We start from the raw sequence: 12637 nt of genomic DNA, 5'->3' as shown, positions 1-12637 counted from the left end.
TTCATTTCATGATCAATGTGCAGATTCTGAGCGATATAGGCGTCATAGACCGCTAATGTGAAAGAAGCAAACGATAAGGGTGCCTTTAGACCAGGCTACAACCTCTCGCGCCGCTCCTCTCTTTTGAAATGCGTGATTTAGTTATGCCTAGTCGCTCGTCTCTTTCGCTGGCCGCAGTGGTCCTCGTTGCATAGAAGCAAGGTTCACATGAAACTCCGCAAGTTGGCGTAGCGACTCTCGCCATTTGGTCATTGGCTTAACCAACATTATTCCCATTTTTTTCTGCTTGCAGCAAATTTATAGACTCTTCACTTAACGTCGCTGCCCGAATCAGGTGCTCCGAAAGGTCGTCCACAGATTTACAGGTAGCACCTTCTGTGGACAAATCCTGCACTGCACTGTGAATTCCTCTTCCTGTGCATTACATTTATGTATGTTGGAAGAAATAACAAAAAAGAATCATCTCTAACACGGTAAACGTGAGCGCAATTACGCATAACACTAAGATCACAGTTGATGCTCTTCTCTTCCGTTGGTGGTATTGCTAAAGGTGTGGTGCAATCTGTTTTTCGTTTATCACAGCGCCATTGCCTTCCACAACTGTAATTTACCCTTGCCAACTTGTCCGGAAAATCTGAACAAGAAGTCACTTTTTTTTTAGCCCTGCAGCAGTGTGAAGAAAAAGCAGGACAGGACACTGTACCCGGACAGAGAGCACCAAATCCCAACTGGCCCTTAACTGAAAAAGCGTGCACAGTAAATGAAGTTTTACTTTGTACGACTGTCTTTCTCGTTCGCATTTTTTTTTTGTGCGTTCTTGCCGGGATCGACTAAATACGAGCGTTTGTCAGGAACACTGAAATGTGCTACCCGTTTCTGAACGCAGATCCAAAGATTCTCGCAGGATTTCTCCAAGACGAATTTGCCGATATTGCGCCTTGGAATATGCATGCTCGACGAATGCAGCGAGGAAGATCTTCAGAAGCTGTTCAGAGCAGGTACTGTGCTCTGTTTATGTGCTCAGACCTCTGTACACGGGAAGCATTGAAACCCAGACGCTCGCTTCTTCTAAGCGGAAGAAATCTGTACAAGGAAAGCTGTATTTTCCTCGCGCTATGTACAGCTTTTGCCGCGTGGCGCACTTTGACTCTTCGCTGATGCAACTGGAAAAAGCCAAGTATGCGCCTTAACCAGGCAGTTAATATGATCATAAATAGTTTCTTATTACTTTACCTAAACATTGCTGGATTAGTTTATGGAGTGAATTTTTTTAACTTTTGCGGCGTGTTTTCTGTTCTTTCTGAACCCTTGCACCCAATCTTCATAAAGATTGCACTCAAAACAGCCATTTCACCCGAATCACCTATTTGATGGCTTAGGCTGTGGCGATCCAGCAATCGAACCGCACGAAAGCTTCTAATATATTTCAGCGTCATTTATCCCAAGTAAACTGCACATAGGTATAAAAAAAGAAACAAGTCGGCATGAGTCAGGAAATAAAGGAACATTAAAATTTTGAAAATGGTTGCAATGTAGAAACACACTTCGGTAGAGTGCAACTACAGTCGCCGACCGGTTTTTCGGATTCCACGGGAACCGCCTATAAGTCCGAATAATCGGGAGTTCGAAAAAAAAAGGATTCACTGAAAAGAAAAAAGAAATTGGCCCAACGCCTGGAAAAAAGTGTGTCTGCGCGTCTGTACACATGCACGCCTACGCGCGACTATGTCCGCCTCTGTTTCCTCCATCTTTTGTTCGTCACTGTAGGCAGACAATAGTACTGTAAGAGCTCGCGCTAGACCAGTATTCGAGGCCTCTAGCGTTGGTGGCACGTCATCATCGGAGTCGCTGACATCCTGCGCAGGTTTGAGGACCTGGCGTACGATTTCGTCATCATCCAACTCGACACACGGTAGGATGACCCTATCAATGTTTGTGAAATCTTCAAACTACGCCGCTCCAACATCCACACCGCTAGCACGGAGGTAATCGAAAATGTCGGATGCTGCAGCAGACGGTATCTTAGCTGTGAGGTTGAGGAGTGCGTCACTATCCTCCTCCTCACTACCAACCACAAATCCCGCACGCAGAAGGCAGTTGCGGGTCTTGTCCTGTGTCATTGCCCTCTAATCATCTGACAGGATGCCGATAGTCGACAGCACATCCGCAGCATAGCTTTTGTCACTGTCCACACACAACAGCACACGATTCAGAAGGCGCGATCGGTAGTGCAGCTTCCAGTTCTTGATGACACCTTGGTCCACTGGTGGAATTCGGCGGTAAACATTCCAAGAGCAACGAAGCTGGAGTCCGAAAAATCGAACAGCGTGCTGTGCGGCATCCGAACTATCGGTCGTGGATATACATGTGCTCCAATGGGACACGTGGCCGGCCACGAAGGTGTCGGAATAAACAAGCGTGTCCGAATTCTCGGTGCCCGAATAAGCGGTCAGTGACTGTATGCTACTATACCGATTGTGGAGGTATATCATATTTATGGTAAGCTTTCTCCCGGTGAGACGCAAATTATATCTACAAACATTACTTTCAAGGCAATTTAATTATAGTTGTTCTCCCTCTAGGTGCCACCATGACTCGCGTAATACGCTTTAGGAGTGACCATTGTGGAAGACAATTTTATTCAGTACAAATGTATATCTGGAGCCATTAATCTAAACAAATTTGTTATAAAATAAGCCACTTCGGTTTGCCATTTCAGTGCTCCCGTCGTCTCTAAGTGTTACCGTCACAGGCTGCGTTACCTCAGTGCCCCCTGCTGTGACAAGGGGCCAAGTCATCATTATGTGAGTAAATTCCCGCGTGCTTCCCCGCAGTGCCGGACCAACAAAGCATCCAGAGGCAGGCAGTCTTGTTAATTTCAATGCCTTTCTCTCCGCAGAGCGTTTCTGGGCTCCCTCGGCCTGATGGTCGTGCTCGGAACAGCCGTGGACGTGTGCATCCCGCATAAGAAGCACTTAAGCAGGATAAAGCGTAGGTGCATTTCTCCGATGTAAACGACACCCAACACAATAGCGCTGTGAGTGAGGCGATGCACTGCTGACTAAGTCGGAAAGCAGTTATGTTCATGCGCATGACATTTTGTACCACGTTAAACACCACACTTGGTCACTTTTCTAAAATAGAAACATTCATCCTAAGTTCGTAACCGTTTGAAACAATATCGCTGAAACCATTAACGCAATGTAGGTCCAAAACTAGTCTTCCCATCATTATTCAAGCATTGCTTGTAATGATGGCAGACAACTGTTGACGAACAGGTCCTTTGACTTTGTGGCTTAGCTTTCTGAATCGGACATAACAGCGAAAGGTTCCATGCCAAGGTTAATTCCAAAAGTGGAGAAGAAAAGTGAGTCTTGCTTAAAAACTGGTAAATCTAGGTTTACCAGTCTTAAGCAAGATTCATTTTTAATGGGCCTTGCCTAAGTTATCGCGAGCGACAGGTCTGTCTGGTTTGGTTTTGCAAAGACTGTGTACATAGCGGTTCATAAGCGTGAAGCCGAACCTGCCCCAATCGCTCTTAGGTGGCGGCTTGCCATCCATGCCCAGAGTGAGGGACTAAACGCAGGCGCAGCAGCCGTTAAACCCTCGCATAGTCACGTGGTACCGCAGCGGCGATGCTCCTATAGCAAACGCAGCCACGACTGCTCTCAGCAGCGGATCATGTAACGTGACGTCAATACTGGCACGCTTGCTCTCCTGCGGCTGAAGCGCTAGACACATGCACGACTACAGAATGCGATTGGCACGCGACTAATCGTTACGGCGGCACTACAGGACCGCTTTTGTGAGCCTCCTCCGACCAGCACAGGACGCCGAAACCGGTCTTGTAGGACCGTCGTAACGATCAGTCGCATGCCAATCGCATACTGTTGTCGTGCTTGTGTCTAGCGCTTCAAGCTCGTTACGACGCGATTAATAACCTTGAGAGACTTGTCATAACAGAGTTTTCACTTTTAAAAGATCCCCACGACATATAATAGCACAGTTAAGATCGAGAGGAATCGCGTCTCATGAGGCCAACACACACATCTATAATGTTGCTCCCGCATGGTAATTGTTCATAAAGAGTTCATAATGTGCAAACAGCGCTAAGACGAAGGACTTCAAAAAAAGGGGTGCCATGACAGAGCACATCCTCTCTCCCTCTGCCTGTTCTCGCATTATGAATAAGTACCAACCTGTCCAATGAACAGTCGTTCTGGAGTTCATAAACCTTGTTTCCCAGCAACAACCGCAGAACATCAGTGGGGCAAATAAAAATCCATGATACCGGAGGCTCATGGGGTACTATTACATAAATTCAAAAGTCGTTTGTCGGCGTACACGCCTTCATAAATCACTGACAATTGTTAAATCACGGTGCAATGGACAATTCTACAACTGTGGTCGCAGTTACTGTCTCTGACTGGTGCCACAGTTGCTGCCCCGTGTTTACGTCTCGCTCTTTCCAGGAATCCTGATTTCTTCATCGACGTCATTCTCTGTGGTGTCTAACACGAGGGTGCTGCTGCAAGTGGCGACAGAGAAGGGTTCCGAAGCCTACCGCTACAGGTTTCTGCACGGAATCCGTTTTCTCAGCATCGTCTGGATAGTTCTGGGACACTGCTACGCCTCGCCGTCGGAAGTGTGGTGTACGTGAGTGCAGGGCTCTTCGCCCTTAAACGGCTCGTCGTAACCGCTGAACGAATGACTAAGTGGGCGAGTGCGGCATTTATACCAGTTCACAAAACTATACCACAAGGAGTTCGATTATCTTTCGCGACAAGTAAACAGAACGTTTGATTTTTTGCATACGGCATTTTCATTTTTACAGTAAGGGTTGTGAATCCAGGACGTTGTTTCAGCAGCTACCTGCCTAGTTAACACCAGCACCAGTTTACTTTATTACCCACTCTGAGGACTGAATTATAGGACTACTGTTAGTGCGTTAACATTTGTACTTACCATCTCTGATAGATTCAACTTCGTGCTTTATGCCTTAGCGAAGCTTGCGGCGATGGTAGCCGCCATGATAAAAAGTACGCAACCATTCGATGCTTGTGGACTCCCCCGGTGGGCAGAAAATGTCGAACCAATGTCGCCATATTTTCCGCATTTCAATGGCAATGAAGCCCCTTCCCCTCCTCAACATGTAAAAAGCGAAATGGGTTAAACATGCACACGCTAGTTACACTTCCTTTCTGGCGTGATATACAGTTTTTTCACTCTAAGCAAGATGAGCCCAAGCCTTGTGCCATCTTTTTTTCCGTGATGCAAAAGTCGCCACCCCCTCTCCCTCCTCTTAAAGGGACCCTGCAACACATTCTTCAACTATTTTCGAAATTCCAAGTGCTTGCAGCGCATAGCCTACCAAGACACCCAGTACTTAGATTAGGAGATCACAAAGTACGTCCTATGCCCATCCTTAAAAACTTGGTCGAAAGACTTTTCTCTCTTTCCCGGTCTCGGCGTTCTTCGACCTTTAGAATTCGTCGGCCTCTACGCGGCTTCCCTTCACTTGCAGCCATGCAGGCATTCGATAGCCACCTTAAAAGAAAGCCACAAAAGCACAGCAGAAACGGAAGGCGTATCTGCTGCGACAAGCAAATCCCACAGTGCCGCTCCGTGCTGGCGGTAATTACAGCTTTTGCAGTGCTTCCAGACGCGAAAGAAAGAGCGAAATCGTTTACCGGCAGTGTTACAAAGTCCATTTAATGCAGGAAGTGCTTAAAACTGAAGAGCCGGGGAAAGGAGCCTGCTTTACTTAGCGCTCGTGACGTCACTGTTAGAAGCTGCAATCACTTTGATTGGGCCGTGCGGCGTGATGACGGCGCAAATCCCCCATGTGGCGTCACTAGGACACCAGAAAATACCCCTTGAAAGGGACCCTGCAACAACACTGCCGATAACGTTTTCCCTTTTTCCTTGGTGCCTTGCAGCCCTGCAAAAGCTAAAGCTATCGCTGCAGGACAGAGCGGCGCTGCGTGATTGGCTGGTCGCTCCAGATGCGTCTTCAAGCTTCTTTTTTGCTTTTGTTGCGGTTATCCTTAGAATACTATCGAATGGGTTCATTGCTGCAATAGCAAGGAAGCGGGCCAGCAGCCGCGACGCCGCTCGAATGACGCCGTTCGAGCGTGCGAACAATGCTAGGACCGTAGAAGAGAGAAAATTTTTTTGAACGATTAAGTTACCTTATGAGCGTAGAACAGTAATATTTGACCGACGTACATCGTGCTGAAGTACGTCGGGATCCTGTATTGTAATTCAGTATTCGTTAAACCTTCCTCTGTGCCTTTATTTTATTTTAAGGGATGGAATCGCTCGGTGGCTTTGTTCTGAAAGCATATCACATTTGGAAAAGAGTTGAAAACAGTGTTGCAGGGTCCCTTGAATGTCGGGTAGACTCGATATCGCCGCCGATTTGGTGGTATCGTTATCGATTTTTAATTATTTGCAGCGTTCTTAATAGATAAGGTATTGTTATGTTCAACTGGCCGAACAATGTGCACCGCCCAATTTCTCGGAGAGGTCTTCATTAACAGCAACTTATGAATCACGTAAAAAACGCCTGGACACTACGCATTTTCGCCTTAATTACTCGGAAACCTGTGGATTTCGTTTCATTTTCGGATTCTTCGGCTTACAAGGCAACATTAACCAAAAATATAGTTTCCGTTCCTTGCATGGTTTCAATTGGCCTTTGCTGTCCTTTATTTTATAGGGATTCTTTTTCAAATTAGCTAGAAGCTGATTACTTGTGCCCAATAACGCGACCTTATGTCACGGTACAGGGAAAACGTATGTGGTGTTATTACCACGTCTGCTTTAATTTATACATATGATAATTGCGGATGTTAACGGATTCCCGAGAAGCTCATGTCCCTTACCGGGGCTCTCTTTCTCTCTCTCTCTCTCCAATGCAGCGCGTATTGTAAACGCCGTATTACACGCTGACCACTGGGAAAACATCATTATTACCAGCGGATTTCAAAGCGTGGACACCTTCTTCTTTCTGGGGTGCGTATGAGGTAGTGCTTCAATAGAGGTTTGGCTCATTGAAAAGGCTGCTTTGTCCAGATAACAAGGATGCCAATTTTATCCCGAACTTGAGATCGAGATATATAAAGAAGACATACGAAGCAGTGGCGACTTTCAGGGAACATTCTGGCGATTTTTATATGACGTCACGCGAATATGTTTGTGCGGTTGCCATCCGTCGACCTGGGCCACCGCCAACCGGGCGGTTGTAGCGTAGTGTGCAGTTTGACCGTGTCACTTGAACGCGAACGTGCAGGTAAAACTCCGCTGAAATGTTTTAGAGCTGGCCCATGATACGTCACTCCTGCCCATATTACGTAACTGTGGCGCGAACCCTGAAAGTTTGAATTTTCAATTTTTGCTGGGTCTCTTCAGTTCAAAAGCGTATGCTGCGGCTGGGTTTGCGCTGAGTGAGTTACCAAAAGCTAGTTCTTCCTAACTCAGGAAAATTGAGTTTAGACTCCACGGCCCCTTTAAAACAGCAATCGGGCAGGGGAATATATCCCCCTGCAACGGGTCCGCGACCACAAAGTTGGCAAACATGAATCGGCATTGGTCATTGCCAAAGTCCGCATAATCGGCCTGTAATTCATCAACGTCAACGACGCCAGCCCGCGGCAGCCCCTGGTCCGCAGTGTGAGCAAGCGAGATGCTGGTACGGTGGGGACAGACGTCGTGTGCTGCTTTCCCGCTCTCGTTGGCTTAGCTGCCGTGTAATGCATCGGCATTCGGCAATTTTCTCACCCTTTGGTCGCGCAAAGTCCGCACGTAAACTCGTTAGATGTGCGAAACTTTGGTAGCGTCCTAATTTTTGTACCTTGTATGTCGCATGTTATTGCACAGCGGGTTTCTTCTCGCTGCCGGCGCGTGCAAACTAAGAAGGACCGGCGTCATCGTCTTCGTGCTTGGAGTGGTCGTACGAATTATCAGGTGAGCTCTTCGCACCTGTGCACGATTGCTGGAAATGCCGGCGCTTTAAATCTTTTTCGGGCTGCCTAAAGACGAAAATGTTGGTCTGTCTCCGTGTATGTCTGTCCCTCGATTCTGCCATCTGGTCAACAATTAAAGGAATTCTTGAACGAGAAGTTTATGCAGCCTCAGCAAAAAAAAAACCATCCTTCCCACTTGTCAACATTGCTGAGCAAAAAGAAAACACTACAAATATTTGGGGCAGAACATCAATGCACAACTTGTACTCGCAGTGTTCTTTTAATTTAAAATGAAGGTGCGCTTGTTATTTGTCATAGCAATTAAATAATGAGTGTTGAAAACAACAATTTGACCCAAAAATACCAGGAGCTCGCGCGAGCCTGGACCAATTGTGGCAGTGTTCCAAGTTCTAAAGTAACAAAACGCTCCAGTAGATGACGCGAGCAGTGGAACGCGGCAGAGTTGAACTGACTTTAGCAAACTTCCTCAGTGTTTATTGTGGGAGGATCGAAAGGGAAAGGAAGAGCACGAGAGGTGGGCGGGGGAGAGAGGAGTCATTTACGACGGCATTTGCGCGAAGTGAGCAGACACGCGGCCAATTTTCAAAGGGAATTCAGCCGTCGTGAAGCTTTACCACACTGTCGGACGGAACCAGAATAGCACCTGTCATAAAAATATGGGAAGGCCCACTGATACATTCTCCTGGAAAGCTACAGCTACTACCATGAACGCACCTGTTTCTGCGTAAGTCATGAGGATATTATTTCGTGCAGCTCAAAAACAGTTGTGGCTATCCGAGGCATAGCAATGAAATTGTTTACCACTCACAGGAGTCCAGTTCTGAATGTGCCTGGTTTTTGTTTTTTGACGCGCTTGCAGATTTTGTGCATCATCAAAATACATACACTGCTACATGAGTATGCCGACTTGTGGGAACAAAACGTTACCTTGGACTTCCGATAGCATGCACCGCGAGCATTTTTGTCCTCGGCCGTACAAGAGCATGTCTCAACATTTGAAAATTACGCCCATCTTCCCGCGAGGGAACCCTGATGTGATGCGACGCATCGGGGGGGTTCAATTGGCGTTTCCATTGGGTTGATTCTCTAAATCGCGTGAAACGTGTTGTGAACGCGCATGATGCATTCCATCACATGCGGGTGTTCTCATGCGCGGGAAGATGGGCGTAATTTTACTTTTCATGCACATGCATACGCGACATGAGAAGCGAAGCACAAGCAAAGTCAAGCGCAGTCAAGCGAACGCACTTGACTGAACCGGCGCAGCGCGCTCACCGCTCTATATTCAGCACTTGAAGGAGAGGAGACGAACGGAGGAGAGTTGCGCATGCGCAGCGAGAGCAAATGCGAGAGAGAAGCGTCAGCGAAGCGCGCGCAGCTGTTATGATAATGAGACAGAAGAGCGCGTTGCACACAGCTGTTGGCGAGAAGAACGGAGGAGAGTTTGCGCATGCGTAGGTGGTGTGATGACGCCGCGACAACGACGCCGGAGGGACATACCCCCCAGCAAGAGATGCGGCGCATCTAAAAAAATGATAGCTACTTATTAAAAGCTTGCACATCACTGTTGTTTCTGCTCACTTGTTAAGTAGAGCTCTAACAACCCGACGCGTGCTTTCAGGACAATGGCGCCGGTGTTCTTCTTCATCATGTGTGTGCGCCTGCTGCCTCTCATGACATCCGGACCGGATGCCAAGGCCTTCTTCGGTGAAACGAACAAAGAAACCAAGGAGAAATGGCTCAGTCTGCTGCTCCAAGTGATGAACTACAACCTCAACCCGACGTTCGACCAAGCCGTACGTCCCCACCTCCCCATGGGCTCCTAAGCAACGCTTTAGTACCGCGGAATAGCAATCCACTCGAAATTGTCGGCAGACACGGCGCTGATCCTACGACCGCTCAAGACTTAAGCCCGTTGTAACTCGCCAGCTGTGTGCAAGCTCAGGGAGCAGGTGCAGTCAGCGCAGATTTCTTGTTCTTGCCAGGCTTGCGTTCAGCACAGGAAGAGCGGATGGAGCAAGAGATTGGCCACCGCTGCAGGTCTTCTCCCCCTACTCAGCATTTCTCACTCTTCTATTGTGCACTGCAGAGTTGATTTGCCAGCGTATGTGGAGCGACGATTCTAGGCCGTCCTTACCTTTTTATTTTCCTTATCTGTACTTATTCGTCTATTAATTTCGCTACATTTTCTGCCATAATACTTTATTAATTCCTCGCTTAATCGCCTAACGGTAAGAAAGAAAGCGTTTATTGAAGGTGTTTCAGGGCCCCTTTGAAAGGGCCCTCCAACACTGCCGATAAAAGCTATCACTCTTTTCAGGGGGCACGGAAGCACTGCGAAAGCTTTAGTCATCGCCAGCATAGAGAAGCACTGCGCGGTTTCCTCGTCGCGGCAGATACGCCTACCAGTTTCTGCTTTGTTGCCGTAGCTAGTTTCTTCAAAGTGGCTATCGAATTCGTTGATTGCTGCAAGTGGTCGGAAGACGGCCAATAGCCTCCAAGTAGCTTGGGTGACGAGACTCTGGCGCGCAAATGAAGCGAACACTGAGGAAGAGGCAAAATCTTCTGCACAAGTTTTCAAGTTATCTTATAGATGTAAAGCAGTAACATTTGGCAAAGGTACTATTCTGAATACTTAATGCGTTTGTAAGAAACGTTCTTGAATGATTTGATATTAATAGTCGAAAAAGTGTTGCGGGTATTTTTAATCCCTGGGATCATACCGCCATTCCAGCAATTCTCATCTCAATTCGAATGTTTCTTCTGAATTCTATCAATTTCGTTTGAACCGATTCGTAGCTGTAAATAGCATGTTGGTTAGTTTTTATCGCAATACCTTTTCCGACGGCCTTAGAAAAAGTACCACCGCAAAATCGTGGTATCATTGAGAGCAGGCACCCTTTTACATGCACACTGGAGTCAATGAGCGCTTTTACAGCAAACAACTATGGGTAGTTAAAAGTATTACTTTAAACCCAAGGGCACTAGTTTTTGCATGAGGGCTTTATGCACAAAAAAACAGGAAAAGAAAAAAAACAGGCCTGAACTGGTTAAACCGAGTTGAGGCCATACTGAGTGTGAAAGACCAAATGGAAGTCTGGATGGGTAGTCGACTGTCTTGCATGAGGTGGAGGAGCCTGGCGGTAGCTGACATGGCGTATCCCATGACGTGGCGCAGCCTGGGAGTGTGTCAGCCCTCTGGCGTTACCTTGCAGCGTGATGTTGCGCTATCGTGCTAGGAGGCAGACGGAATGGTGAAGCCTCTCTGTCTGGCACTTTCAAAGCATCGCAAAAGACGTTTGACCATTAAAAGCGCAAGTGACGAGTGGGCAGTCACAGCTTGCATTACTGAGGTTTAATACATTTCTTTAGCAAAGCGTTACACTCTCACCATTTAAAACACTCCAAGCAATCAGTGCATCTATTGCGATGGGGCGCGGAATGATGAACTCATGGAATGCAAACGTAAGGAGGCAAAGCTGGAACTTGTACAAAATGACCTGCGTGATCTTGCAATCTTTAAAAAAAAAACGCTTCCTGAAATAACCAGTTTCACTCTTTTCACTACAGCGGGTGTTCGGACATTTTTGGTACTTGTCTTTGGACTTCCAGTTCTTCGTGCTATGCTTGCCAATACTTCTGTTGCTGAAGAGGTAAGCATCTCGGCCACGCCTTGTTTTTTGCGTGAATTCACTCTTGCTCCCATCCTCACCGTCGTTACCGAGGTATGCATGTGGTTTCCATGGTTGACTTGGTAAGGGGTGACGTCACTCACGCGTCATAGGAGAAACCACTGGGGCCATGTTCAAGGTCGGGTCGGTATGAAAGCCGCGGTTTCGCCAAGTTCTGCCTGGGCCATGAAGCGCGCCGTATACGGTGTACAGCGGCAAATTGACTTAGACCAGCTGAGCTATATATTGCACGCACAAACATGTGATGCACGTGGGTTACTTTATGCATTTTATCTCCGTGACCGCCTAAACAAGGTTTCGAAGCCGCCTTCCGTAAAAGTTCTTTTTTAGTTTAATGTAACTTTACTGGGCCTGCAACGTTGGACTTGGAAGCCATATTGTAGATGAACCTGTCAGTTTGCCCTTTGCCGTCACCGGGGGTGGTGGTTGAGCAATTCCCCCGAATACTGCGAAATGACTGCGTAAGATCTGTTCCCTGGCGCAGTATCCATTATTCAAGCGGTGAACCCTGGACGGTTTACTTGCGGGGAGCCAACCCACATTCTGAGGCAATTCCGTCAGTCTGCTTCGCCACAGTGTCCCTGGTCGACCAGTTTGTGCGTGGAAGGAATAAAAGTATGGATAACGTTATGTCCAACGTACGATTTGTCTCAAAAGCGGTACCTGCATTGAGATGGGCTATAGGCTCAGACATAGCAAAGCCTAACGTTGAATTCACGCACCGTCACCGGGGCACACGACATTGCTTAGGGCGGATCATACGCTGGTGCCGCCAAAGAAGAGCTTCCCCCCTCCGATATCTAAAATTTATTATTCAGTTGCGTAACATAGATCCGCAGAAAAAGAAGGGAGAGGGCAAGGCTTGTAATAATTCGAAGGGCAATGCTTTGCCTTCAGAAGCCAGAGCAGGTTGCTTGCGAACGAAGAGCTTTGTGGGGAAGTATACCCGAAACAGTG

At 47.4% G+C, this 12637-nt stretch overlaps 1 protein-coding gene across 1 annotated transcript in view; it reads left to right on the top strand.

Annotated features, from left to right (window-relative positions):
• LOC144137803 (nose resistant to fluoxetine protein 6-like) overlaps window positions 1-12637 on the top strand; it is a 29602-nt gene that overhangs the window by 8859 nt on the left and 8106 nt on the right. The window contains exons 3-10 of the mRNA XM_077669794.1: window positions 887-998; window positions 2720-2804; window positions 2900-2991; window positions 4473-4652; window positions 6924-7017; window positions 7882-7968; window positions 9610-9781; window positions 11559-11641. Coding sequence (XP_077525920.1) covers window positions 887-998; window positions 2720-2804; window positions 2900-2991; window positions 4473-4652; window positions 6924-7017; window positions 7882-7968; window positions 9610-9781; window positions 11559-11641 — 905 coding nt within the window. The remainder of the gene's footprint in view (window positions 1-886; window positions 999-2719; window positions 2805-2899; window positions 2992-4472; window positions 4653-6923; window positions 7018-7881; window positions 7969-9609; window positions 9782-11558; window positions 11642-12637) is intronic.

Source organism: Haemaphysalis longicornis, unplaced genomic scaffold (genome assembly GCF_048455015.1).
Source record: "Haemaphysalis longicornis isolate Haplotype H1 unplaced genomic scaffold, Haemaphysalis longicornis Haplotype H1 scaffold_5, whole genome shotgun sequence".
NCBI lineage: Eukaryota > Metazoa > Arthropoda > Arachnida > Ixodida > Ixodidae > Haemaphysalis > Haemaphysalis longicornis.
This window is presented reverse-complemented; position numbering and strand designations above follow the sequence as displayed.